The 25,289-nt window shown below is 42.3% G+C and overlaps 1 protein-coding gene across 2 annotated transcripts; it reads left to right on the top strand.

Moving 5' to 3' along the window:
• Window positions 1-560: 560 nt before the first annotated feature.
• ATAD1 (ATPase family AAA domain containing 1) lies at window positions 561-24,192 on the top strand. Of its 2 annotated transcripts, none has more exons than XM_079976455.1 (10): window positions 561-780; window positions 8,085-8,260; window positions 10,054-10,152; window positions 10,722-10,842; window positions 11,949-12,149; window positions 13,343-13,449; window positions 16,374-16,463; window positions 16,943-16,993; window positions 17,320-17,453; window positions 19,795-24,192. In XM_079976455.1, exons 1-10 carry the CDS (start codon window positions 768-770, stop codon window positions 19,913-19,915), a joined length of 1,113 nt encoding a protein of 370 aa, XP_079832581.1. In that variant the 5' UTR covers window positions 561-767; the 3' UTR covers window positions 19,916-24,192. The 2 variants fall into 2 exon arrangements, with proteins under 2 accessions (XP_079832581.1, XP_079832582.1); XM_079976456.1 differs by lacking the exon at window positions 561-780 and adding an exon at window positions 4,024-4,182.
• The last annotated feature ends 1,097 nt before the right edge of the window (window positions 24,193-25,289 follow it).

Here is a 25,289-nt window from a genome sequence, read left to right as displayed (position 1 = left end):
TTGTGCAACAGAACTTCCCTTTCTCTCCTGTGGTGAGGCCTATGATGATAATGAATGCCATTGTTAAATTTTATGCCACATTTACCCACTGCTCAATTTTTATTATTGATTCTGTGGGTCATTCTTCAGCCTTGTATTGCCTGTTTGTACTTGGGAGGCACCCTGAGAATACTTTGGGTGCTTTTCAACTAAGTTTTACTCAGAGTAGACCCATTAAAATTAATGGACCTAACTTAGCCGTATTTATTCATTTCAATGGGTGTACTCTGAGTAAAACGTAGCTGATTACCAACCTTTATGTTGATGCATATGCATCTTAGAAACAAAGTTATGATTTTAGTTTATAGACTGCAGATTAAAGGCTAGCAAAATCAGCTTCAGCTCAACCTGTCTCTGTAAAAGACTGACACATTAGTCAAACTTTAAAGATATTCAAAATACTACTGTCTTATGTCTGTGCTGCTCCCATACCTACTGTATTATTATGCGTGTGGTAGTCACAAGACCATTGTATTATGCCTGTACAGATCACACATCCTTAACATGTGGCCTTGCTGATTTTTTTAAACCTGTTCAATGCACTATGTAAATGTCTTGAATTGGATTAGGTATAATGTACTGTGACTATATAAACAATCTAAATTTGCAAATAAAGAAGAAGGATGGGATGAGGAGCCAAAACAAGAAAATGGGAGGTGGAAGAGGGGATTCACTAGTTAGTTTTCTCAACTGTTAAGACAGCAAGTGATTATACCACTTAGAAAAACATGGAATCTTTCGGTAAGGCAAGAAATATCTGAAATATTGTTTTCTCCCTTTTATTGTATCATTTACAAATGGGCAGCAAAGCCGTTCAATCTTTGATTGTAGAAGCACTGCCATGAGTGCATTCATTTAATATTGTTGTACACCAACCCAATCTCTGAGCAGTGCGAGATTCCAGGGGCTTACCCAGGGGCTTACCTTATACTTCAGGAATAAGGCATAGTGGAGACTAGTGACTTTTAAAATACATGGTTTATTTACACATATATACAATTGGAGCCTACAATGGAGGGGTTCACAGCATTAGCATCCCAACAGGGACTTATTTCTCTCATAGCTGCAGCCTTGGATTCAAACAGAGATCAAACATTACTCTCACTCTTCCTCCAGCTTGCTGCTTTACTTCTAGGTCACATCACTGCAACTCTCAACTCCAAAATCTGGCTTCCTTCTAACTAACCACAAGCTGGGGTCCCACCCATTTGCTGCCTCACATACAGCGCCTTTCCTTTGTTTCTTTTAATTGCCCATCACCCGGTATATCACCTTAACACAGGAAGATAGCCTGGGTTATATTTTAACACTTGCTGGATCCAGGAGTTAGAAGGATCTTGCATACAGCCTACTTCCTCTACCCCAAACTCAAAACAATATGCATATCCCACCTCATCTAATTTGTTTGTGACACCTCAGACTCCTTACATTGAGACAAGAATGAGTTGACAGAAAGTAGATTTTGATGGTGAGGTACCATGAGAATCAGGACCATGTTAGGCAAGTTCAATGAAAATAGATTTCTCTATAATATCTTATTCTGATGGGTAGTTGTAATCTTTCCTTAAGATATATTTAAGGTAGGCTACAATATTGCCAGGTAGAGTCTAGTTCACAGTAGAACAACTACAAATACAAATGTCCATATATTTGCATATATAAACATGCAGCAAATGGTGTGGACCTCTTGTAGAAAATCTATTTTTCTCTCATGATTGTGGAGAAATGGTGGGAAACGTTCACGAAACCCAATCCATGTCATGAGTCCTTATAATTTCATTCATTATTGGGCCCCACACTGTTAAAAATACAATTCCATTTTGGAACGTCGTGCCTGTGCAATATACTGTGTAATTAAGGTCATCCAACATGTTTGCTGGAACTGTGATATTTTGAAAGCAAACCAACTGTAAAATAGGGATTTCTGGAATCACATAGCACTTGCCCTGGGTGGCATCTTTGTATCATGTACACTGTCAGGGTGTGAGACTACGAAAGCTTAAAAGGAATGAATTACTTCCTTTTAGAGACCAGTTGGTAAAGTATTGGTATTGCTCCTGGGAAATTTTGACCTAATCTCATTTCAGACAATGACTCATTTAGATAAGTCACTTTCAACCTTAGTTCCTTAATTTGGGTGGGGATTTGTAACATTAGCCAACCTCACCAAATTGGGGGGGGTTTCTCAGGGCAAGCAATAAAATAATGTAACACTCTTCATAGTAGAATCCTAGGCATGATTACTTAGGAGTAAGTTCCAACATGTCCAAAGGAATTTAAGGTTGTAATCCTGTGTACACTTACTTGAGAGTAATCTCCACAGACACAACAGGACTTCTGAGAAAACATACAAACAACTGCAGCCTTGGATTGTAGTGTGCATGTACAGGATTACACCCTCATCCTATTAAAAATATAAATACTTTGTGATAATTAGCATTTAAGTAGAGCTCAACTCAATAGCCATACAGTTCCTACGCAATCAGATCTTGTGCTTCATTCTAAAATATATCCTCATTCCATGCAATTTATCACCTGACCTGTATTTATTAAGAATATCCCACTGAAATCTAGAGGATGTAGAAATGAACAAAGAACACCAAACCCACCCCAATAATCTGCTTTTAAAATCTGACCAAACTCTAAAAGAAAATGTTTTTTAAAATAATAATAACTTGCTTGTTTAATAAAAGGCAGAGTAGAAAAGATGTGTGGGTTACATAGGGTTGCCACAGCTCCCCACCATAATGCCAATGATTCCCATCAGCTGCCGGAAAGAGACCGCTTTTCACAACTTGGAAGTACAGTGAAAGTAAGAACTTCACCTGCTGAATTTCTGCTTGTCGGTGCCAGTGTGGTGATGTAGTGGTTAGACAGGGTCTGGTTAGAAGACTAAGGATGGGAGCAACCCAGGTGTGAACCCCAATTCAGCCACGGTATCGTGAGAGTTGTGAGAATAAAACGAAGGAGAGAAGGGGGAACCATTTGGGAAGCCTCGACCTCCTTGGAGGAAAGTCGGGATGAAAATGATTTTTTGATTTATTTATTTTTGTGCACGCTCAGGAACTTGCTACGAGGAAAACACCCGCCAACTTTCATATCAGTTGTGCTGCCATTAATTCCTCCCAAAAGCGAGTACTGCGCAGGATTGCAGTTCATTTAATCCCCCAGAACGCTGCGGTGCACTGACAAATAAGCAAGGACAGGAAGGGGCTCCGCATGGGAGCCAGTCCCATGATGCTTAAAGGTAAAGGTAAAGGTACCCCTGCCCGTACGGGCCAGTCTTGACAGACTCTGGGGTTGTGCGCCCATCTCACTTAAGAGGCCAGGGGCCAGTGCTGTCCGGAGACACTTCCGGGTCACGTGGCCAGCGTGACATCGCTGCTCTGGCCAGAGCCAGAGCCGCACACGGAAACGCCGTTTACCTTCCCGCTGGTAAGCGGTCCCTATTTATCTACTTGCACCCGGAGGTGCTTTCGAACTGCTAGGTTGGCAGGCGCTGGGACCGAGCAGCGGGAGCACACCCCGCCGCAGGGATTCGAACCGCCGACCTTTCGATCGGCAAGCCCTAGGCGCTGAGGCTTTAACCCACAGCGCCACCTGCGTCCCTTCCCATGATGCTTAGGACTCAATAAATATATTTGGGTTTGTGCTGCCTTTACATCCGAAGAGGCAGTTCTGTATAGGGAAGCCTTTTAACGCGTAATGTTTATATATACATATATAGAGAGCGAGCCGCCCAGAGTGGCTGGGGGTGACCCAGTCAGATGGGCCCTGGGTACCAATGATAAAATCATCATCATCATTATTATTATTATTATTATTAGCCTGGGCTCTTGACTTCCTGCCTCAAGAATGTGCGTCCCCACCCCGCAGCGCTCGCCCAAAGTCAGAGCAGGGGAAGTCCTAGTAACGAAACCACCCCCGTTCGCCGTTGCCACAGCGGCAGCTCTTCCCCCTTCCGTCTCGAGCGGAACCTTTGCGACGAGGCTCCGGGGCAGAAGCGGAGGGAATTCGCAGGCGGCCCTGGGGCAGGCGGGGAAAGAGGCGAGGCCTACAAGGCACTGGTGGCTGCTGCTGCTGCTGCTTCTGTTGGTGCCGCTGGAAGCCGCTTCCTTTCTCGTCGCTTGCTGGCCGGTCGGGGTGAGTGTCCCTCGTGCTGCAAGCCCCGTCTCCTTTGGGGGCTCCGCGCCCTGCTCCTCCTTTGTCCCGGCGCCGAGGAGGAGGAGGAGGAGGAGGCGCTGCAAGGGGAAAGCAAGCCGGGCGGGAAGGTCACCGCGAGGGAGCCCGGCGGCGGCGGCGGCCGCTCCTTTCGCTTTCGTATTCCTTCACGGGCTCGTCTGGACCGTGTAAAGCGCCTTCCTGTGCAATCTCTTTCGAGAGGCCACAGACCCTGGGTGACTTTGCGGGGAGGAAGGCGAGTCTCTGGGAAACCCAGCCAAGTGGGCGGGGTATCAATAATAAATTATGATTATTAATATATTGTGTCTCCTCCCCTTATGTGGTCTTGCTTTCCCTTTTGTGCGCTTGCCAGGCTCAAAGCCCACCCACCCCGCTTTATGGTCAGTCTCTCTCCTCTCGCTGACCCAAGGTCACCCCAGGCATTGGTTTCTCCATTTCCTCCCTCCGCATCCCTCCACAAAAGCTGCCTGTACGGGTGTCGTTAATACCGCTCAGAGCACTTGGCAACTATGCATTGCTTTGCAAGCAGCCTTCCCCAGCCTGGTGCCCTCCCTGACCATTGGCCATGCAGGCTCGAGGTGGGGCAGGGGGCGGGTAAGGCATCCCTGTTGGTAAACAGGCTCCAAGCTTTTATGGGGATTTATATACTGATAGCAACACCTTAAACTGGGCCCGGTAGCCAAATTGGCAACCGGTGCAGGTTTCTGAGAAGAGGTGTTGTATGCATGCATGCATGCATGCATGGTCTCATTCCTTTTAGCAATCCTGCTACAGCATTTTGCAGTCATAGAAGCTTCTGGTCCAAACACGAGGGACGTCCCATATAGAGTGCATTGCAGTAATCCAGGCTTGAAGTAGCTAATACAAGAACTACTGTGGTGGTAGTTTACCAGTTGCAGATAGTAAAAGGTCTTCTAGCCACTGAGGGCTCATTCACACTTGTTCTCTGCTTTCTAGGCACAGGTTCGAGCTGTCTTGCCTTTGCCATGCTGCTTCCTCCCTGTGGAAGACACTGCCAATGGAAATTCAGTGGGCGCCTTTTGTAACAACTTTTAAACGCCTGCTGAAAACTTTTCTAGTCTGTCAGGCCTATGCAGGCAATTAAGAGTACATCCCCCATAATTGTCTACTGAAGTTTGTTTTTAATTATTTCCCTTTTTATTATTTTACTGTATGGTTTAACATTTATATATTGTTGTAAACCACTGTGATATTTCTGTGATACAATGGTATATAAATATTTTTTTACAAATAAATAGCACTCCCTGCCTTGCTTCTCTAAGTTTCCAAATAGTTGTCTAAGGCTGCAGTCCTAACTCCCATTTACCTGGAATAAGTCCCATGGAATTCAGTGGGACTTCTGAGTAGATAGGGTTAGAATTGTGCTACAAATGTTGTAACATGCTGTTCATCATGTCAATGCTTCTCACTGAAGTTGGAGCTATCACAACACAGGTTAATAGTACTGTGGTCCTGGCTCTTTTAACTCAGCTTTTTAAAGAAACTCAGAAAGCAGGTAGAGAATGTCATACAATGCCTATGCACTTGGCACATCTTAGCTAAGCAGCCTGGCAGCATAGGACACTGGTGATATGTGAGGTCTGTCATGTTCTTGATGAATCCAATTTTTGCCTGAGCAGGCAACAAGAATTGTGACTACAATGCACCTGACAGGCCACAACTTATTGATAATATTCTGTATATGGCTTGAGGGCTTCAGCTTTTGGCTGTATGTGGCATACTAGCTATGGATGCTTGACCACTTTCTGGCAGATAAATAGTACCTCTTGTAGTCTACTGGCCTTACATTTGATTTGTATTTGCGTCTATATAAATGTTCCTATTTAAGAAAAGAGAAGACTTGAGTGGTAAACTTAAATATAACTCTTTAAGTCAATATATAATATTGAGTGATGTAATTGGCTCAACTTTAATGAAACTACAGTATTCTTCTTTTCACTGAAGAGCTAGGAGAGGCAATTAGCTGTTTGTTGACATTCCCATTATGTTATGGACAAACATTTAGAGCTAAGTTAACTCAGTTGTTTTGAATGTAAGAAGAAACACTGAGATAATGTAAATTTCCTTCTGTCTTCTCAAATATCCTTGTTGTGGGCTTTGGTGCTCTTCGGGGGGGGGGGACATTTTCCACTGAAAAAGCTATTTTTAGTACCAGAAGTTCTGCTTATAGTAAATTAAGCACTGTTGAAAGGGGGGGAAATGACGCATATTAGGAGAAAAAGATAAAAAGGTTGTGTTTAGTTGACACAAAATCTCAGTTTGAATTAAGATTAGGAAATATGTTTGGGCATCAGGATTCAATCTCTGTGTGGAATTGCTTTGCATTAGTTCAAAATGCAAAATTGTCAGTCTTGTTGGTTGCAGGGAGGGAAGGGGGACCATAGAGCAGGGTATGAAGTAAAGTGACAATAGATGAATAATTCTGATCAATAAGTACTTGTAAGAAATGCAGGCATAATATATCCACAGGGCAAATAATCAATTTGACCCAAATACCAAGTTGATCGCTGTGTGCCTCTCTCCAGTTATCCTCTTCTGTTGCAGTAGGCTCTGGGTCGGCATTGAAGTTGATGTGTTTTAATTGCAATCATTAGTTGGAGCATAAGCTGTATGGAAGCAGAGTGGAAAGTGAGAGCAAAGACTCTTAATAGGTGCCTTCTTTGTTTTTCTTGGGCTTCAGCTCCTTCTATGTATGTGAGATTTGATTGGAACTCCATCCACGTTGTATGACTTTCTTGTACTGCCTCTGTCCCATCAGTGGTGTAGTACATTTTTGTATCAATATCATATATGAAGGTAATGTATTCTCATGTTTTATCTGGAGGATCCATTCTAAGGGCAATGCCCACAGGTCCCCAAAATTATGTAGTTCTGGGGGCGTGTATCAGATCTGGCTCCTGGCAAGAGTTTGTACTTGAAGAAGGGCTGAGACATTTTGTGTGTGTGTTCAACTGATACGCGACCACTGATGCGTGAGTCCTTTTGGACCCAGAAAAGGGTAGAACAAGGGGTGTAGCAGGCTTATGCATGCTCGGCCAACACATGCAGAGGCCAGGAATGGAATCCCCATGCAAATTAGTTGCCACCTCTATTTGTAAAGGCAGTAGTAGAAAGCAGCATTTTCACAGTACAAGGCCTATGAATTCAGGTGATGTTTGCAGTTTGCAATTCCCTCTAGTATCCAGAACTTAGCAGCTGTAATTCTTGCTTGGTGCGTCCAAGGTTGAGGACATTCTGCAGGCTTGCATACAGTGGTACCTCGTTTTGTGTCTGCTGCATTGAGCGTCCATTTTGTTGAACATCCGCGGCAAACCCGGAAGTACCGGAACGGGTTACTTTCGGGTTTGCTGCATGTGCATAATAATAATAATAATTTATTATTTGTACCCCGCCCATCTGGCTGGGTTTCCCTAGCCACTCTGGGTGGCTTCCATAGAAACCAAAAATACACTAAAATATCACAGATTAAAAACTTCCCTGAACAGGGCTGCCTTAAGATGTCTTCTGAATGTCAGGTAGTTATTTATTGCTTTGACGGTGCAAACTGCTCCGTGCGCGTGCGCAGAGCAGCGTTTTGCCATGTGTCCTTTTAGTCTAGTGTCCGGGGCTCCAGAACGGATCCCGGTCGCAAAACAAGGTATGGCTGTAGTGGTATAGACTGTTTTTAAATACTGTCTATCTTAAGATGGGAACAGTGCTTCAGATGATGGCAGTTCCTTGATAGCAAGTAGGAATAAAGACACATGAGCTGGACACGTCAATAGTCTTGCCACTTTGCCAGTTAAACACAATATGAAAACACTCTTTTATAAGAATTTTCTCTTTCCTTTCTTTTGTCGTAGGTGAAACAAGCAAAATGGTACATGCTGAAGCCTTCTCTCGTCCTCTTAGTCGGAATGAAGTTGTAGGTTTAATTTTCCGATTGACAATATTTGGTGCTGTGACCTATTTTACTATTAAGTGGATGGTAGATGCAATCGATCCAACAAGGAAGCAAAAAGTAGAAGCTCAGAAACAGGTAGGAGCATATAAAAATATTTCTTCTTAAATATCAATTATTCAGAATGTTCATTTTGGAGCATAAAAGCTTATGAATGGGAAGGCCAAGTGCTCAAGGAACGTTTTCCAAATCCTTATTGTTGTCATTAATGGCTGCTAATATTTAGACATGGGAGTGAGGAACTGAATCTGGCCAATGGTGGGCCATTTTTCGGGGAGGTATAAACTAGTCAATCATCTCATGTCACTGGTGTTAGGTGACCAATTTTCCTATGTGCTGTAGTGAATTAAGCCACGCTAGAAAAGAAAATCCAAGCCCAAACAAACAGGGCTTTAAAGTGACTGCCAGTCTTATGCTCCACTTCTTGCTAGATCTCACAGAGCTTAAAGTCAGCACCTGTCAGCACAGATGTTTGGAGCCTGGACTTACTCTCACTCACCTGTCACATCCCTGGCCTAGGATTTTTTAAAGGAACAGGGTAAGCAGTAAGGCACTTGGCTGCTTTCCAGCTTGACTTTCATGGGGCATTTCCTCAAATTTGCCCTGAGCAAGTGGTGGCAAAGCATTCAGCTCTCCCCCCCCCCCCTTACCAGGATCCTTTTTGCTATGTCCGCTTCTCAGCATGGTCTGAGACGCAAGAGCACATTTGATTTGCTGCTCCCCTTCAAGCTTCTGGAAAGTACTTGCTACATTTTTTGGATTTACATCACTAATGGCGGAAGAAGGAAGGAAAAGCAGAAGCCAATTTTACACGCACATAGTGCCTTTGCTAGAAGCCTGATGTGCTTTCCCATGAATCACTTCCCTCTTTTTCTGATCCACACACAAAAAAATCACGAACCTGCATACGCACACCATCTAACTGATACAAAATCAGCTGAGGAGCAGGAAGAGGTGTGTGCACATACACATGTAAGTGTGAAGTGGCTTCACCCACCACGGATGTGTAGACAACGGCCAACTAGCCATGAGTGAGTGAAGCCCTAGGGCTATAAATGGTCCTCAGCTCCTGGGCTAGTTAGAAATATAGGAAGAGGAGTCAGACCATTGATCCATCTATCTTAGCATCGTGTGCTGACTGGCAGTGTCCTTTCATACAGGAGTCTTCCCAGTGCTACCTGGAGATACCAGGGATTGAACCCAGGATATTCTTCACACAAAGCCCTTGCTCCGCCACTGTGCTATATCCCTTCCCCAAGCATTGATTTACGTCTGCTCTGCATCTCTTACGTGGGTGTTGCATTGTTCCTTTTTTGAAACCACAGGTGTGTTTTTTTTGCTGAGGAAATATTATTTCTCCCAATAGTGTATGTTGCTGTCTTAATTCCTGCATGAAAGTCAGCTGAGTTTTTTTGTCACAGCATCTCCCTTGAATATTGTTTGTAAACAGGGCAAGGGAAATTTGCATCAAGGCTGTTCCCCCCCCTTCCCTCCTTCCTGCCCCAATCTGTTATGTTTTGATAGGATGTTGTGCTGCTGCCTTACTCTAACAGTAGTAAAATGCAGGTGGGGCTTGCCTTCATTTATCACAGAGGAAGACCCTGAGACAGTGACCTCGTTCCGTGTACTTAACCTGTTGAACAATTATCAAATAACAGAGGAGTCACATTTTAACTAAAAGGGGTGGAGGTGAAGTCACGCTACATTCAAACAGGTGAAAAGTTTGATGGTTCTGTGTAAAGATCTTCGAATTTCAATTCTTTGGCCTTCAGTGTTTTCAAGTAACAACACACCTCCAAATTATTAACTTTAAAAAGTGAACAGTGTAATGTTATTGAATGTTAACTTCTTTTTAAAAAACCTCTTTATAGGCAGAAAAGTTAATGAAGCAAATAGGCGTGAAAAATGTGAAGCTTACAGAGTATGAAATGAGCATTGCTGCACATCTCGTAGACCCTCTTAGCATGCACGTAAGCATCTCTCTTTCTCACTTTTTCTTACTTATTTAGAAAAACGGTGCTTCGGGGAGACAATAAAGTGTAATATTTGGGATAAAACTTTGTAAAATGCAGCTGCTGTTACTCATGCAGGGATTACACTCTAATAAATGAAGAATCTTCCTAACTTAGGAAACTTCCAAGTGTTCCTGGCTGTTTTCTAGCAGGAAATCATCTTCTATATTTTACAGAACGGGAAGTGGGTCAGGAGACTTTACTTCAGGGCCAACTATAATCTGCTTTGCATATCACAAAACTAATTATAATTGCAGTCAGATCTGTAAAATAGAGATAATGTGATCCTATTCATGTTAACTCAGAAGTAAGCCACACTTAATTCAATGAGATGATTTAGGATTGCATCTTAAATTGACTTAAAACATGATAATCAAAAAAGTAATACCACAAATCTTACTGTGGCTCCACTCTTATCTGCTATATCTGAATACACACAATTACAGATAGCCATAAACTTCTTTAGCTTAGAATGTGACTGTTTTCTTACTTGATGATGACTCTTTAATATTGTAATTGTTCCTCAGGTAACATGGAATGACATTGCAGGTTTAGACGAAGTTATTACAGACCTGAAGGACACAGTAATTTTGCCAATCAGGAAGAAACATCTGTTTCAGAACTCCAGACTCTTACAGCCACCGAAAGGTAAGTATAGAGAGGTCATAGAGGATGTTTTCTTGAAACTGGCCATGGTAGATTTCAGCTGCATTCAGACACTTGTATCTCATCTTAATAAACAAAGACATGAACAAGCCTTTTCAAGTGCACACACAGAGCCCATATTCAGAGCAGGTGAGCAAATAAATCGGGAAGTCTTCTCTTAACTACAATTTTCTTTCTTCCGAATCAGGAATCTGGTTAATAGCTTTGTCATGATTACCAAGCCATTATTATGATTAACACTTACACTGATTGTACATATATTAAAAGGTAAGATAGACCCTTCCTGCAGGCTAGTAATCCAATAGACATACAAAAGGAAAAAGAATGGGAAGGGAAGAGGAAAGCAGGCACTAGAGCAGCCGCTCTTTCACTGGCCGGTGGAGTGATTGTTCTGCCCCTTGCCATGATATTCTTCCGGGGAGGCAGGGGCTAAGATTTCAAATATTCAATTCGTAGTAATCAAAAGGTTTAAAAGATGTTTCGTTAACAAAAAGCAATAACTCTTTATGTCGAGAGTTGCAGAACCTGTATTTCTCCAGGTCTTGCCAGACTGGATTTCCCATCATCCCATGCTTTCCGGGGCTGATGAGAGTTCCAGTGTAGCAATATCTGGAGAGCCGCAGGATCCTCTCTTACTCTATGTGAACAGAAGAATGCAGATTGAAAGGTTACGACCATTTCCTATGAATATTGGTGAAACACAAGGCTATGTGTATTTACATGAGAGCAACTTCCGGTAAACTCGGTGGGATTTATTTCCAAATACACCTTTCAGTGCTAAGCTGTATGGAACCAGTGCTCTTTAACTTTCAGCTGAACAGATCTTAGTGACAGTTTATGCCTCTGTTGCTCCCTTTTCTCTTCCATTGAGATCACTTTGGTTTTTAACAGAAAGATTGTAGCCTGAACAAAGTAACATGTTCAGGATTCATTGGGTATGGGAGCCATATATGAATGGCGGTGCAAATCTTGAGTATCCGAAGGCACTTAGGAGCAATCTTATTCATAGCAAATGTGACTCCGTTGGTGTTCATGCTGTGTCTGTCAAACCAAGCGGCAATAAATGTTAACAATGTGTTGCTTTTTAGGAGTACTTCTCTACGGCCCTCCAGGCTGTGGTAAAACCTTGATTGCCAAAGCTACAGCAAAGGAAGCAGGTTGCCGATTTATTAATCTTCAACCCTCCACACTGACAGACAAATGGTACGGGGAGTCTCAGAAGCTGGCTGCAGCTGTTTTTTCTCTTGCTATGAAGCTTCAACCTTCCATCATCTTTATTGATGAAATAGGTAAAATACGTACTTTCTGTATGTAGTCATAGGAAAATATAATTGCATTGAAGTTTTAAAAATTAAATGAATTTCATCAGGTATGCATGCCTTATTTGGCAAAATATCAATGTTAAGAAGGCAGTCACTCTGAAAATAAGGAAATGCTCGGTAGCACAAGTTTATCTTGGTTGTAGCCAAAGATCTTTATTGCTAATGCCAAATATACGTGTACTCAATATCTGGTGTTTACTACAGGAAGAAATGAAAAATGCTTTCATTTGGATGCAGATATTGATGATGTAACAGAGTTATCTCACCTACTTCAACCTTCATTTACATTCACTATGAAACTCCAAATTTCAAAAGTAATGTACAAATTATATCTCTTTAAATTTTTGCATACTTTAATTGTTTAGCTCTTAATTTATTATTTACATATTGTCAATTTGGCTATTCCAGGAGCTGAACAATTAAAATATGGTGGGGGAAAATTAAAGTAACATTTGCCTAATGTTGTGCTTCGGTGTGAATATTCTATGTTATATGCCACTTAATTCTTACAAGACTGAGGCAGGAGGCATGCTAGAGGGGGGAGAATTCTGGACCAAGCAAATACAATTTATTTGCCCAGAAGAAATCAACAATAGTTTGTGTTAATCAGTTTAGCAGTCCTGTACATTTGCATACTTCATTCTTTGTTGAACTTGCACTTTTTCATTCACTTTTTAAAATAGTAGTTGTGTGTTGGCAGATGAATGTATTGTTTCGGAAAAATGGTTGGAGGTGATCCCACTTAGTAGATATGACAGATTCTTCTTTTTTATGATGGCACATCCAGTTCTCTGAGAGACTAATCCTTTTCGTCTAGAAAAATGAACAGCATTAGGTGAGGCAGCTTGTATTGCAGGATCTGAACAAAATCCACTTAGTTCGACATTGCAGTCTTCTCTCCATTCTTCCCATATCATAGTCAGAAGTAGTTTACTCTATGGCAAGAGAGGAACTGTGGGCTTCTTGCTTGAGAAACACCAGCCAAGACCCCCCCCCCCTTAAGTATATAGAACTAGTTGTATGGTTTCTGGGATTCTTCTAGTATTATGTAGTTGGTGCATGTTTCTTCAATAATGTTCAATACAATAGCGGTAGCCAGAGTAATAAGATAAAATGGCCATAAGCACAAGCTTTAATTCAAATGCTCTCTTAAAATTCAGATTCCTTTCTACGAAGTCGTTCAAGTTCCGATCATGAAGCCACAGCTATGATGAAAGCCCAGTTCATGAGTCTCTGGGATGGCCTGGACACCGACTATAACTGCCAAGTAAGTAATAATTTTTAAGAGAAAAGGGCAGAAATTTATATGCATAAAAAGGCCAGGACAATTTATTTATTTATTTATTTATTTTTAAAATAATTTTTATTAACTGGCCAATCACATCAAATTATATCACATCATATAAATTCCGAATTACAAAGCCAAATTTTTAAATTTTGTTGGGGGAACCCATACTTCAAGATCCAAAGGGGAATTCAGATCATCTTCTTATTACTGCGTTAATGTCCAAATCAGTCCCAATCAGTCCAAACAAAGTTCATAATTCTATCCAGTCTTATCTTGGTGTTGCCACATCATATCTTGTTCGTATAATTTCTCTTTTTCCTTTACGATCTCTTCTGTTAGTCTCATTAAGCCGATAGCAAGTGTAATAATCCTGTGTGGATTTCCCGTTCCTCCACTAAGTCCAGATGGTTTCCATATATCTCCTTCGTAGATAACATCATTTTATCCATCGTAAATTTTGGCATTTGTCGCTCTTAAGTCCCACCGAGGAGTTGATTCACGATATGTAAACAACTCTATTTCTCTCTTTCTCCTCCTCCCAGACCCAAGAGCTCCAACAATGCCTCACAAAATGGCGACGGCATTTTTCCTGACTGCGTCACTCCAAAACTCTTAGCTTTCCAGCTTCATCTTGAAACATTGCTTTGGATCGAAAGTTTATCTCCACACAGCCTTAAATCCACAGCTTAAGTCCTTAATTTCTGACTCATTAGGGGAGGGGGATTCTTGTTAAATCACATAAAAAGGTAGAGGCAGGTTTTCCCCCCCTCCCCCCTCAGTCATTACCGTATCTTGACGTTCTTCTCGTATTTTATTGTTGTCTTGTTATCAGAGATCTCTTCTGTCAGCAGTGTTTACTCCCCTTTTTCCTTGATGTATGTGCAATTAATCATGTCCAAATTATTTCTTTTAAAGATCATTGCAACCAGCGGCGCAAATCGGGGACGGCATCGAGGAGTGCCGAAAATCCCACAGGAGGGCTTTGTGCCTAGTGCCCCCACCCCCACAAATTTGGGGGTGGTAAAGGGCACAGCAGGCAAGGGCCGTCCCCCCCCCATAATCCTGGGGGGGTTAAGGAGGCTAATTACCCCCATCATAGCCTCCAAATTAACTCGTGTGGGTCGGAGAGATGTTATTGTCAGCCATCTTCCGATGCGCCACCTAGTGGCCCCCCAAAAGGCCAGGACGATTTAAATGCTAAAGAGCAAGGACATGCAAAATTCATCCGTTTCTGCTAACTGCAGCTAAACTGGTATTTTATTTTACCTTTTTGCCGTTCTTTGAGCTCTCTTTTCCTTGAGAGCAAGGAATTAACACCAAGGTTCACTTTCCCATGTGGAGGTTTTGAAAGGTTGGACAGGAATGCCCCTCTCAAGGCAGCTACACAAGGCAGGCTCCTGGGACTTTGGCTTCAGTGTTTTGTAGACGGCCACCGATCTTTCCTGAGATGATTGTCATATTGGGTATTTAATTGGATTCACTCTTACTCGGCTTGGTCGTGTGTGTAATTCAGGAAAAGGGTAGATGACTCTGGCAGTTGAGATCTGTATCTCTGAAGTGTCTCAGACTAAGAAACTTGAGGTGGTGATCTCATAACCACAGAATTTTGTGGTTGCCACCACAGAGATCAGAGAGGGAAAAGGCCTCAAGTCAGCTTTGCAGGAGGGAAATTGGCCTGCAAGTTACAGATAAAGCCTCTCTGTCCAGTATAGGCTTACAATAGGAAGCCTCCAAAATTTCAACGAGATCCCATTTGCTCAGAGGCCCTGGTGATATTCTTGCCTCTCACTACCAATGACTAGTTTTGTCCTGTTGGCAGGCCAGTACCTCACTTTCTCCTCTGCGTAAAGGGGAATTCTTTTGGCATGGTTTGTCTTTTCAACTCTAGAGGGCAGTCTCTCTCTCTCTCTCTCTCTCTCTCTCTCTCTCTCTCTCAGCAAACAGAGCAGTATTTCCAAGCCAGGCTCCTTTACACATTGCATTTTTCTCTGTACAGGAAAATAGGGTTGTCTGTGGCACAGATGTGTGTTTGTCTCATTGTGGGTGTTGTACAAAAAGTGATGATGCTTGGAACAAATCTAAGCCAGTGGCATTTGCAGGGCAAGGGTACAAGACTGAGAAAGCAGTATTTGAGGATGAATGTCGAACTAAATGAATTAAAAAGAAACCCCCACTCCACAAAAAGTCTCAGTATTTATGCTTGGTCAAGCTCAAGTTTGGGAAATGGTCGCTGGGAGACACGTAACCTAGAATGGTTAAATATTACTTTGCATCAGTTGTAGAAGGTGAACATCAGAACTTTCCCCCATTTGATCTAATACTATTTTATATTTCTGAAACCACATGCAACTTTGAAAATGTGACAATTGACTCCAGATACCAGTTTTGTTACTAGCAGATAACTTTTGGGGTGGAAGGCTTCTAAGACTATTCCCCAGCAATTTATTGATGGCATCTTTAATCAGCCTGTTTCTTTCATTGTTTAGAGGCAATATGGTGGTATTTTCTCAGGTTTTTGAGACTGACCTATTTTGCTTCCTATTGGGCAGGAGAGCTTTTTAAACCAATTACACCAAAGCACTTTAGTACTTGAGGAAAATTGTGGAATATATTATGGAACATACTGCTTCATAAAGTACATTGAGCTGAGCCAAACCTTTTAGAATCTCGATTGTCGTGCCAAAATTTTCATCTTCAGCTGTGGTGAACTTTTTTTGTCTTTCAAAGCAGGAAGTGTATCTCTACTTTTCACCCAAATCCTGGGCACTAATCACTTTTGGTTTTAAATACTCGTGGGAGCTATATATTCCCTGAGCTTGTCTGGCCTGTGTTGACTTCTGATTCTGATTTATCTTGCAACAAAAAACCTTTCTGCTCTTCCTTCCTTTTTTGACTTCTTTTAGGTGATAGTGATGGGAGCTACCAATCGCCCTCAGGATCTTGACTCAGCTATTATGAGAAGAATGCCCACACGATTTCATGTCAATCAACCTGTAAGTCATAGAAGATTCACAGCCGTGAATTGTATGGCCTGACTCCTCAGTTATCTGTTGACCATTATTATTTATTATTTACAGCTACTTTTCTGACCAAAGGATCCCTAAGACAATATACAATATACTGATAAAAATGTAATACAATCGGGTAGTTTAAAAAAAAGTTTCAAGTTCCTTTCCCTGGAGTTTATTGTCCCAGCCGGTCCTAGTTCTTCCTTGAAGAGGGAAGGGAACTTTGGGCGCTGCTAACGGGGGGAGAGTAAAAGCCTATTGCTTCAAGGGGTAGTCTTCACTTACTTTTGAAGATTGTGAATGTATTACCACTCTGCTGTCCTTCTGTAGGCCCAGTGACACGAATGGGAATTGCACAAGCGTGATGCCGTGCCATTACAGCACATCAATTTCTGTTTATCCAAAATCAGTGAGAATGCTGCCACCCTGTTCTTTGTAACAAATGTTTTGTTCTCAATTTAAAGGCACTGAAGCAGAGAGAGGCAATCTTGAAGCTGATTTTGAAGAATGAGAATGTAAGTCGGTTGTTTCTTATGCAGCAGAACTTGGAAAGGTTTGCATTATTGGAAGGGCTGTAGGATCTGTAATGGTTTCAGCCAGCTATTGCATCCCAGTCATGGTGCTTACTTTTCTCTAATGGATGCCGGTTAAGCTGAAAGGGCGCAGCTCTCACTGTGGATTGTGCCCCTAGTCTTTTGTTGTTGCTGCTGTTTGCTAAAGTCCATGTTGGAACAGAGTCAGTTGTGATAACGTTTCTTAATCCTCCTTCAATCTGAACCGCTGTTAGAACTTGGTAAAATGTTTTCAAGGCATTCATATTCTGCTGCTTGTTTGCTGGTAGGTGGACAGGCGTGTTGATCTCCTTGAAGTTGCTAAGGAAACAGACGGGTTCTCGGGAAGCGACTTGAAGGAAATGTGCCGTGATGCCGCGCTGCTCTGCGTCAGGGAATATGTTAATTCAGCATATGAAGACAGGTAACTTTCATTGAAACTACAGAGATTTTTAATATGAGCTCTAACCCGGTGTCTATCTTTAAAGTGGTTTTTTAAAAACAGAAATCATAGACTCATAGCATTGTCGCGTGGGAAGTGGGGGGTACCAAGGGTCACCTCGGCCAACCCCCTGCAATGCAGGAATCTTTTGCCCAGCTTGGGGCTTGAACCCATGATCCTGAGATTAAGAGCCTCGTGCTCTACCGACTGAGCTATCTCAGGATGTTGTATTGGAGAGTACAACTTCACATTTAGTTAAATGTACACAGAGTACACAGAGCGAGCGGTTGCCGAACAACTCCAGGCACGCCTGAAAGAAGCGGACCATTTGGATCCCTTCCAGTCGGGATTCAGGCCTCATCATGGGACTGAAACTGCCTTGGTCGCACTGGTTGATGATCTCCGGCGGGCTAGGGACAAAGGTGAGAGCTGTTTCCTAGTTCTGCTGGATCTCTCAGCGGCGTTTGATACCATCGACCATAACATCCTTCTGGACCGTCTTGAGGGGCTGGGAGCTGGGGGTTCCGCTCCTTCCTCCTGGGCCGTGTTCAGAAAGTGGTGGTGGGGGATGAGTGTTCAGACCCCTGGGCTCTCACTTGTGGAGTGCCTCAGGGTTCTGTCCTCTCCCCCATGCTTTTCAACATTTACATGCAGCTACTGGGAGAGATCATCAGGAGGTTTGGGCTGGGTGTTCATCAGTATGCGGATGATACCCAGCTCTACCTCTCTTTTAAATCAGAACCAGTGAAGGCGGTGAAGGTCCTGTGTGAGTGTCTGGAGGCGGTTGGAGGATGGATGGCAGCTAACAGATTGAGGTTGAATCCTGACAAGACAGAAGTACTGTTTTTGGGGGACAGGAGGCGGGCAGGTGTGGAGGATTCCCTGGTCCTGAATGGGGTAACTGTGCCCCTGAAGGACCAGGTGCGCAGCCTGGGAGTCATTTTGGACTCACAGCTGTCCATGGAGGCACAGGTCAAATCTGTATCCAGGGCAGCTGTTTACCAGCTCCATCTGGTACGTAGGCTGAGACCCTATCTGCATGCAGACTGTCTCGCCAGAGTGGTGCATGCTCTGGTTATCTCCCGCTTGGACTACTGCAATGCACTCTACGTGGGGCTACCTTTGAAGGTGACCCGGAAACTACAACTAATCCAGAATGTGGCAGCTAGACTGGTGACTGGGAGCGGCCGCCGAGACCATATAACACTGGTCTTGAAAGACCTACATTGGCTCCCAGTACGTTTCCGAGCACAATACAGAGTGTTGGTGCTGACCTTTAAAGCCCTAAACGGCCTCGGTCCAGTATATCTGAAGGAGCGTCTCCTCCCCCATCGTTCTGCCCGGACACTGAGGTCCAGCTCCGAGGGCCTTCTGGCGATTCCCTCACTGCGAGAGGCCAAGTTACAGGGAACCAGGCAGAGGGCCTTCTCGGTAGTGGCGCCCGCCCTGTGGAACGCCCTCCCATCAGATGTCAAAGCGATAAACAACTACCTGACATTCAGAAGACATCTGAAGGCAGCCCTGTTCAGGGAAGTTTTTAATATGTGACATTTTTGTGTATTTTTCATCTTTGTTGGAAGCTGCCCAGAGTGGCTGGGGAAACCCAGCCAGATGGGAGGGGTACAAATAATAAATTATTATTATTATTATTATTATTATTAGAGTACAAAGGGACACGGCTGGCGTTGTGGGTTAAACCACAGAGCCTAGGACTTACTGATCAGAAGGTCAGGGGTTCGAATCCCCATGACGGGGTGAGCTCCCGTTGCTTGGTCCCTGCTTCTGCCCACCTAGCAGTTCGAAAGCATGTCAAAGTGCAAGTAGATAAATAGGTACCACTCTGGCGGGAAGGTAAACAGCGTTTCCGTGTGCTGCTCTGGTTCGCCAGAAGCGGCTTAGTCATGCTGGCCACATGACCCAGAAGCTGTACGCCGGCTCCCTCGGCCAATAAAGCGAGATGAGCACCGCAACCCCAGAGTTGGTCACGACTAGACCTAATGGTCAGGGGTCCCTTTACTTTACACAGAGTACAACAAAAACGGGAATGACATCCTTCCTATCCCTTCACTTTCCCTGGTGGGATCCGTGTGCCCCTGAGGCAGGAACAGTGTGCACATCTCTCTGCCTATGGGGGGCAGAATATTCACTAATTCCACATTGGACTTTACAGAGAAGTTCAAAGAACAGGAAGTGAGAGTCATTCAAAGCACTCACCTTTTATACGTACCATGTTCTTGGTGTGTTTCCTTACTGAGGATTAAACTACCATACTTGTGTTGCACAGCATTTAAATCCTCTTTACGCTTTTTGGTGTTTTTTTTAGTAATGAGGAAGATGAAATTCGACCCGTGCAGCAGAGGGATCTGAACCGGGCAATTGAGAAGATGAGGAAGTCCAAGGATGCTACAAATCAGAGTGTTCTAATGCACGTTAGTTTAGATTAAGGCTAAGGAATGCCCTCACACGGTCTCACTTGGTGACTTTTTTTGTCGTTTAGATAGTGGAAATGAATTGGAAGCAGAAATATCCTTTTAATAAGTGTTGACAGAATTGTTTTTTTATATGCAGATATCTTAAGTTATTGAAATCTGATAATATTGCAAAATTGGATATGGCCTCTGTAACAGATCATGACATGGGAGAATGTAGTCTAGCTCGAAAACAATGTCTTGCTTCATGGTTTCAGCCTTAAAAGCCTGTTGGTTGGTTCAAGTATGGCACATTGTTTCTTTGGGGAGGAGCAAACTCAGTTCATGTACATATATGTATGAGTGTGTGTATGATATGTATATATATATATATATATATCCACACAGTTTTTATATATAGACATAATGTGTAGATAACTTGAATATGAAAAGCCTTCTCTCTCTTTTTTTCTTTTCCCTCGTTCCCTTAAAAAAACACTCAACAACTCATTTTCAGGATCAAACCAAGTCAGGGGATTAAAATATTTCAGTAAACATCTATTTTTTGTGTAGTACCTTAATATGAAGGAAGAAAACCTGCTTCAGGAAAATAAATTTCTGGAACGCAGGCAAATTTGACTTCTTCCATTTAACTTATGGTATCCACTGGTGCCAATCAGTTTAGGTAGAAAAAACACATAATGCCTCGTGAACCTTTTGATTTTATATGAATCCAATACTTTTTTTTTTAATAACTTTTTTTATATGGTCACATGATAACCATTATGGAACATCAGTAACTGCATATTACCAAAATTTATTTTTCTATTTCTGAATTTCTGAACTTCAAAGACCTGGAGGGCTCCTATTGCTGAAGTTCCTTTATCACTGTAAGACTATATTGTCTCACTTGCTGGTATCTATAAGTGGTCACAACATTATAACATTAAGTACAACGATCTTAAACATTTGCTTCATTTCATTTCTCCCCTAACTTTGCTCAATTGAGAAGCTGTCCACAGGTCTTTTAGTGGATAGAGGGAATGACATAACATTCAGATATTCTTCAGTAATGGTGAGGTAGCATTTCAGCATTAAGAGTAAAATTTTGTTAACCCTTAAAGCTGTTCAATGGTCATATGAATCCACACTAATCAAAATAGCCAGTTACCCAAAACAGTCACAGCCTTCATAAGCTTTTTTTTTTTTTTTGTAATTGAAATGAGTGTTGAAAAAGATGCGTAAAAAAACTGATGAAGGGAATGATTAATTCTAGACTTCCCTCAACTCATTTTATAACTTGATTATGGTTATTCTTGCAGGTGCTATTTTGGGCACAACACGTTTATATAAAATGCTGAATGTTCCTGCATCTCAGCTCATAGGTTTGCATTTTCTTTCAAGGAAGGAAGTTAGCAAATGGTTTGTGGTTAAATAAAACCAAGTGCAGTGCAGGTTTTGGTCAAGATCCAGAGGGGCTCATGGGTGTGGGTTTATAACCTGTGTTTACATCACTTTTTCTCAGTTTTCTTCCCAGAAGGAGCCTGTAAGAAAATCCCCAGATCCGTTTTACTATTTGGGTTAGATTGAATAGGTGTTTTGAGGTTTTGCATGAAGCATTTCCTTCTTTAAGGGGAAATATTGCTGCAGTATGTGATTTCTTTTACTCTGTTTGTTTTTCAAAACCTCTTCATCCAGTCCCAAAATGGTTATTGGGGACAATTTTGTGGAACAACTTCTAGAGGAAAATCCTGATGCTTATTTATGTGTTCCTTTGGATTTCAGCCATGTTTTGTCTGAAATGTTGTTACTTGTTCTTGCAGCTAGTATCTACCGATACATCTGTGTTACTGAATCCTTTCAAGAGCTGTTTATGTGAGCTGCTTTTGCAAAACTTGGACAGTCGCGTGCATAGGTAGAATTATGGCAAAAGTACTGCTTTGTACAGTCTGTCACCTGTCAGTTCCTTTTGATAATCATGAGTGTCTATATTTTGAGAGAGTGAATAGCGTTTTTCTGTTCATGCCCTTCATTTTATTTTTCTGAATTTCATTAAAAGCACAGAATTCAAAATCAGTATAATTATCTGAGCACCTCATAGGCGTGCTGTTTGTTTCTACCATTTCCTATTGCTTGTGAATAAAAAGGTCACACAAATTGAGCTAAACCTCCAAATGATGAGTTCATATCAAAAAATTTGTGCCTTAAAAAAAAAAAAAAGAATTATGACCATTTCCTGCAAAAATAAGAAGTTGTCAGTGTATTGTTCCTGCTTGCATTCTACCTAATATGTTAATTTACAATTTTGTTAACTCAGGCGCAAAGAAGCCCCAAATAATAGAAGGTGTGCCATTCAACAGGAAGGTCCCCCTCCCAACCAAGTGAAAGGCTTTATTGAATCCCTTTTCCAGTTATTTACAATTGCCAATTTTCCTGGAGGAAAATCTAATTTTGTTTGCAATTGCTAGGCTCCAAAGGTAGTAGCAGCTCAGGAAACTCAGCAGCGTCTCTCTGCATGCACAGAAATACTAAGTGTCCATACAAGTCTCTTTGGATCCTGCTCAGTATTCCTGTGATTTCAAACAATAGAGCCTTTGAAACAAGAAACGTAGCTATATCACTATATGTGATACATTATTTGGAAATTTCAAAGTGTTTGTGTCCTGTGCCCCCCCCCCCAACTGCTTTTCCCATAATGCTTGTTTGCTGGGCATGATTTAGACTGGTTGAGGGCAGTAAACCATACGAAGATTTTAAATTACTAATGCAACATAAATTGGACCATTCTGCCATAATGATTCCCAGAACAATTCTTCGGGCATTTATCCTTCCAAATAATTCTTTTATACTTATATTTCTACCTGCTTTGTCGCTGCATGTTCTGCACGTTTATCTCTTGTCTGCCGGTATGTCTCTAGCTTTCCAGCCAGTGACTTAATTCTTCACTATACGTGTAGATTCTGAAGTTGCTATACTAAGTTGTTGTCCAGCAGATGTCTGCCTGAGTTTTGGGCACTTCTCTCTCTCTCAGTTAAAAATCACATTTTCTCTGGATTGAAGTCTTCACTGTGATAACATTGTTGTTTTATTTTTTATTGCCCCCTCAAATACCCCAGTAAACCCTAACAATGTTTTTTTTTTTTGCCTTTTTGCTGAAACAACTGCCTTCACTGCAAACAAGCTATCTCCTCCTTGCATTAATTTCAACTTAATGCTCAGCTCGTTTGCTCCACGTTTTTCAAGGCTCAGTCTTAAGCAGTATCCAGTCACTTATTCTGGAGAAATCTTTGTGGAGCTTTTCAGCCCACTAGGGATTTTTGTTGTTGTTGTTGTTGGCGGTGGTAGAATTGTCAAGTTATGCTGCTTCGTGGCTTACCCTACTTCTTGGAACAGTGTAGATTGATTCAGCAACCTTTTTTTGCACAGTGAAAGAATGTTTGAACACCTTTCCCCTGTACCATGCACTTAACGTGGGGTTGGGGTTCATTGTGTGCACCTCTTGGAAAAGAGACAGAGAAAAGGTCAGGTGTACATGTCATGTACCATGTAGCTGTACATGGAGCTCCTGCCATGCGTGTGTGTGTGTGTGTGTGTGTGTGGAGGAGGAGGAAAGGAGTCTATACTTGTTTCTCCAACACACAAAGATGTCTGAAGTGGACCTGCGAACAGTAGTTTTGTGGGTGGCCATTGCTTATCCTTCCTTGTTTTGAAAGCTGAAAAGTTGTCTTTCTTTTCACTATTTTCTCCCATTTGCTTGAGGAAGCTCTGCTTCAGTGAGTTACCGTATTTTTCCGTCTATAAGACACCCTCATGTGTAAGATTTAAGAAAATGGGGGGATACATCCGTGTATAAGACAATTTTTGACATTCTTTTTTAGGTGGGGGGGACCTAGTCTTATACGCGGAAAAATACAGTACTTAACATATAAGCAACAAACAAAGTGCTTTGTCTCTAAGGCACACCTGCTCCTACCTGAATTCAAAGCAGAGTTCCTCGGGTCTCAGGAGAAAACAATACCGCTACTACCATTAACCAAGAATTGTGATCTGTACGGTCCCAACCCCCAAATCCAAAAAAAATATGTTGTGACAAATGAGACTGGCCTTGGCTGTGTTTAAATGGATGATGAAGCAATAAGCTTGATGATGATTGTAGCAAAACATTTGCAACTGTGCTTTTTTTCTGTGTGCTGCTGCAGCAAAAACATTTTCCACATGGTTTTTAGGATCAAGCAAAAGTACACGTATTAATGGTGAAATGTAAATGAGGGGAAAAGAAATAAAACTCTTATCTGGCCTCCTTTCGAAGTCCAGCTCTGTCTTTGTGTTCCATTTCATTTCCCAAGAAGATTCTTCCGTTAGGGTGGTATGGGTCCCCCCCCACCCAAGTAAGAGGCAACCTGCACACAAATGTAATGTTTATTTTGTAAAAGAAGCTGTGGGTGGCCTTGGGCGGAGGTGGGGGATAGAGGTCTACCCCTTTCTGTCTGTGTTGCTGTGAGCTCTGCTACAGATCCCCCTGCTTGAGTTGCTGCTGTTAGTGTGTTCAGGATTACAGTCTTCGGCCTGCATGTTTCCCCTGCAAAGGTGTAAAGTTGGCTGAACATAATAAGATTTTGCAGTGCAGCTTTATTCAGTAGTAAGCTTTTCCCTCAGTGACTAGCAAGACTAAAGCGGCATCTGGTTTAGCACAGCTCTCTCCCTGCTGCCATTATAACCCAAATTAGGAAGTCCCATACCTTTTATAAAAAGAAGCTTGCATTGGAGTGATGGCAAGCAGAATGTTGATGGATTTGAGTTAATGACGTTTTGAATTAAGTTTGCCTCTTTGAATGCCTGAGCATAATTTGCACAAACCTTGTAGAAAGTTGTAATGTTGGCCTCCCCAAAGGCCTTTGCTTGTCCTTTCAAAATTCAGGAGAATTACTGGTTTCCCTTTGCAACTTATTTCTGACCCTTTATTTAAGCTCATAGTGTTTCATTCAGGCTGGAGGACTGTCTCTTGTTCTGAGTGTTACACTGAAATTCGTAACCAAACTGGAATGGATTGACAGGAGGGCAACAAAGATGCTCAGCTGCATGGAAAACGAGTCTGATAAGGAAAGGCTGAAGGAACTGTGTGTGGTTTTCCCAGAGAGGACTAAGGGAGACCATGATGGCATTCTTAAAAATACTTGAAGGGCTGTCTCATAAAAGAGGCTTTGTTTCTGCTACTAGAGGGGGCAGAGTAGATCTAATGGACTTAAGGTTCAGGAGGGTAGCTTTCAGTTGACCATTAAGTTCTCCTATCCGTAAACTCAGTTCGACAATGGACCAGTTGCCTAAACGGATGGCGAAGTCTGCCTCACTAGAGGGCTTTAAGCTGCATCTGGACAGCCATCTCTTGGGAGATGTTCTAAACCAGCTTTTC

The sequence above is a fragment of the Podarcis cretensis genome, assembly GCF_951804945.1.
Source record: "Podarcis cretensis genome assembly, chromosome: 5".
Lineage (NCBI taxonomy): Eukaryota > Metazoa > Chordata > Lepidosauria > Squamata > Lacertidae > Podarcis > Podarcis cretensis.
Note: the sequence above shows the minus strand (reverse complement) of the source record. Positions and strands in the feature narration are given on the sequence as shown.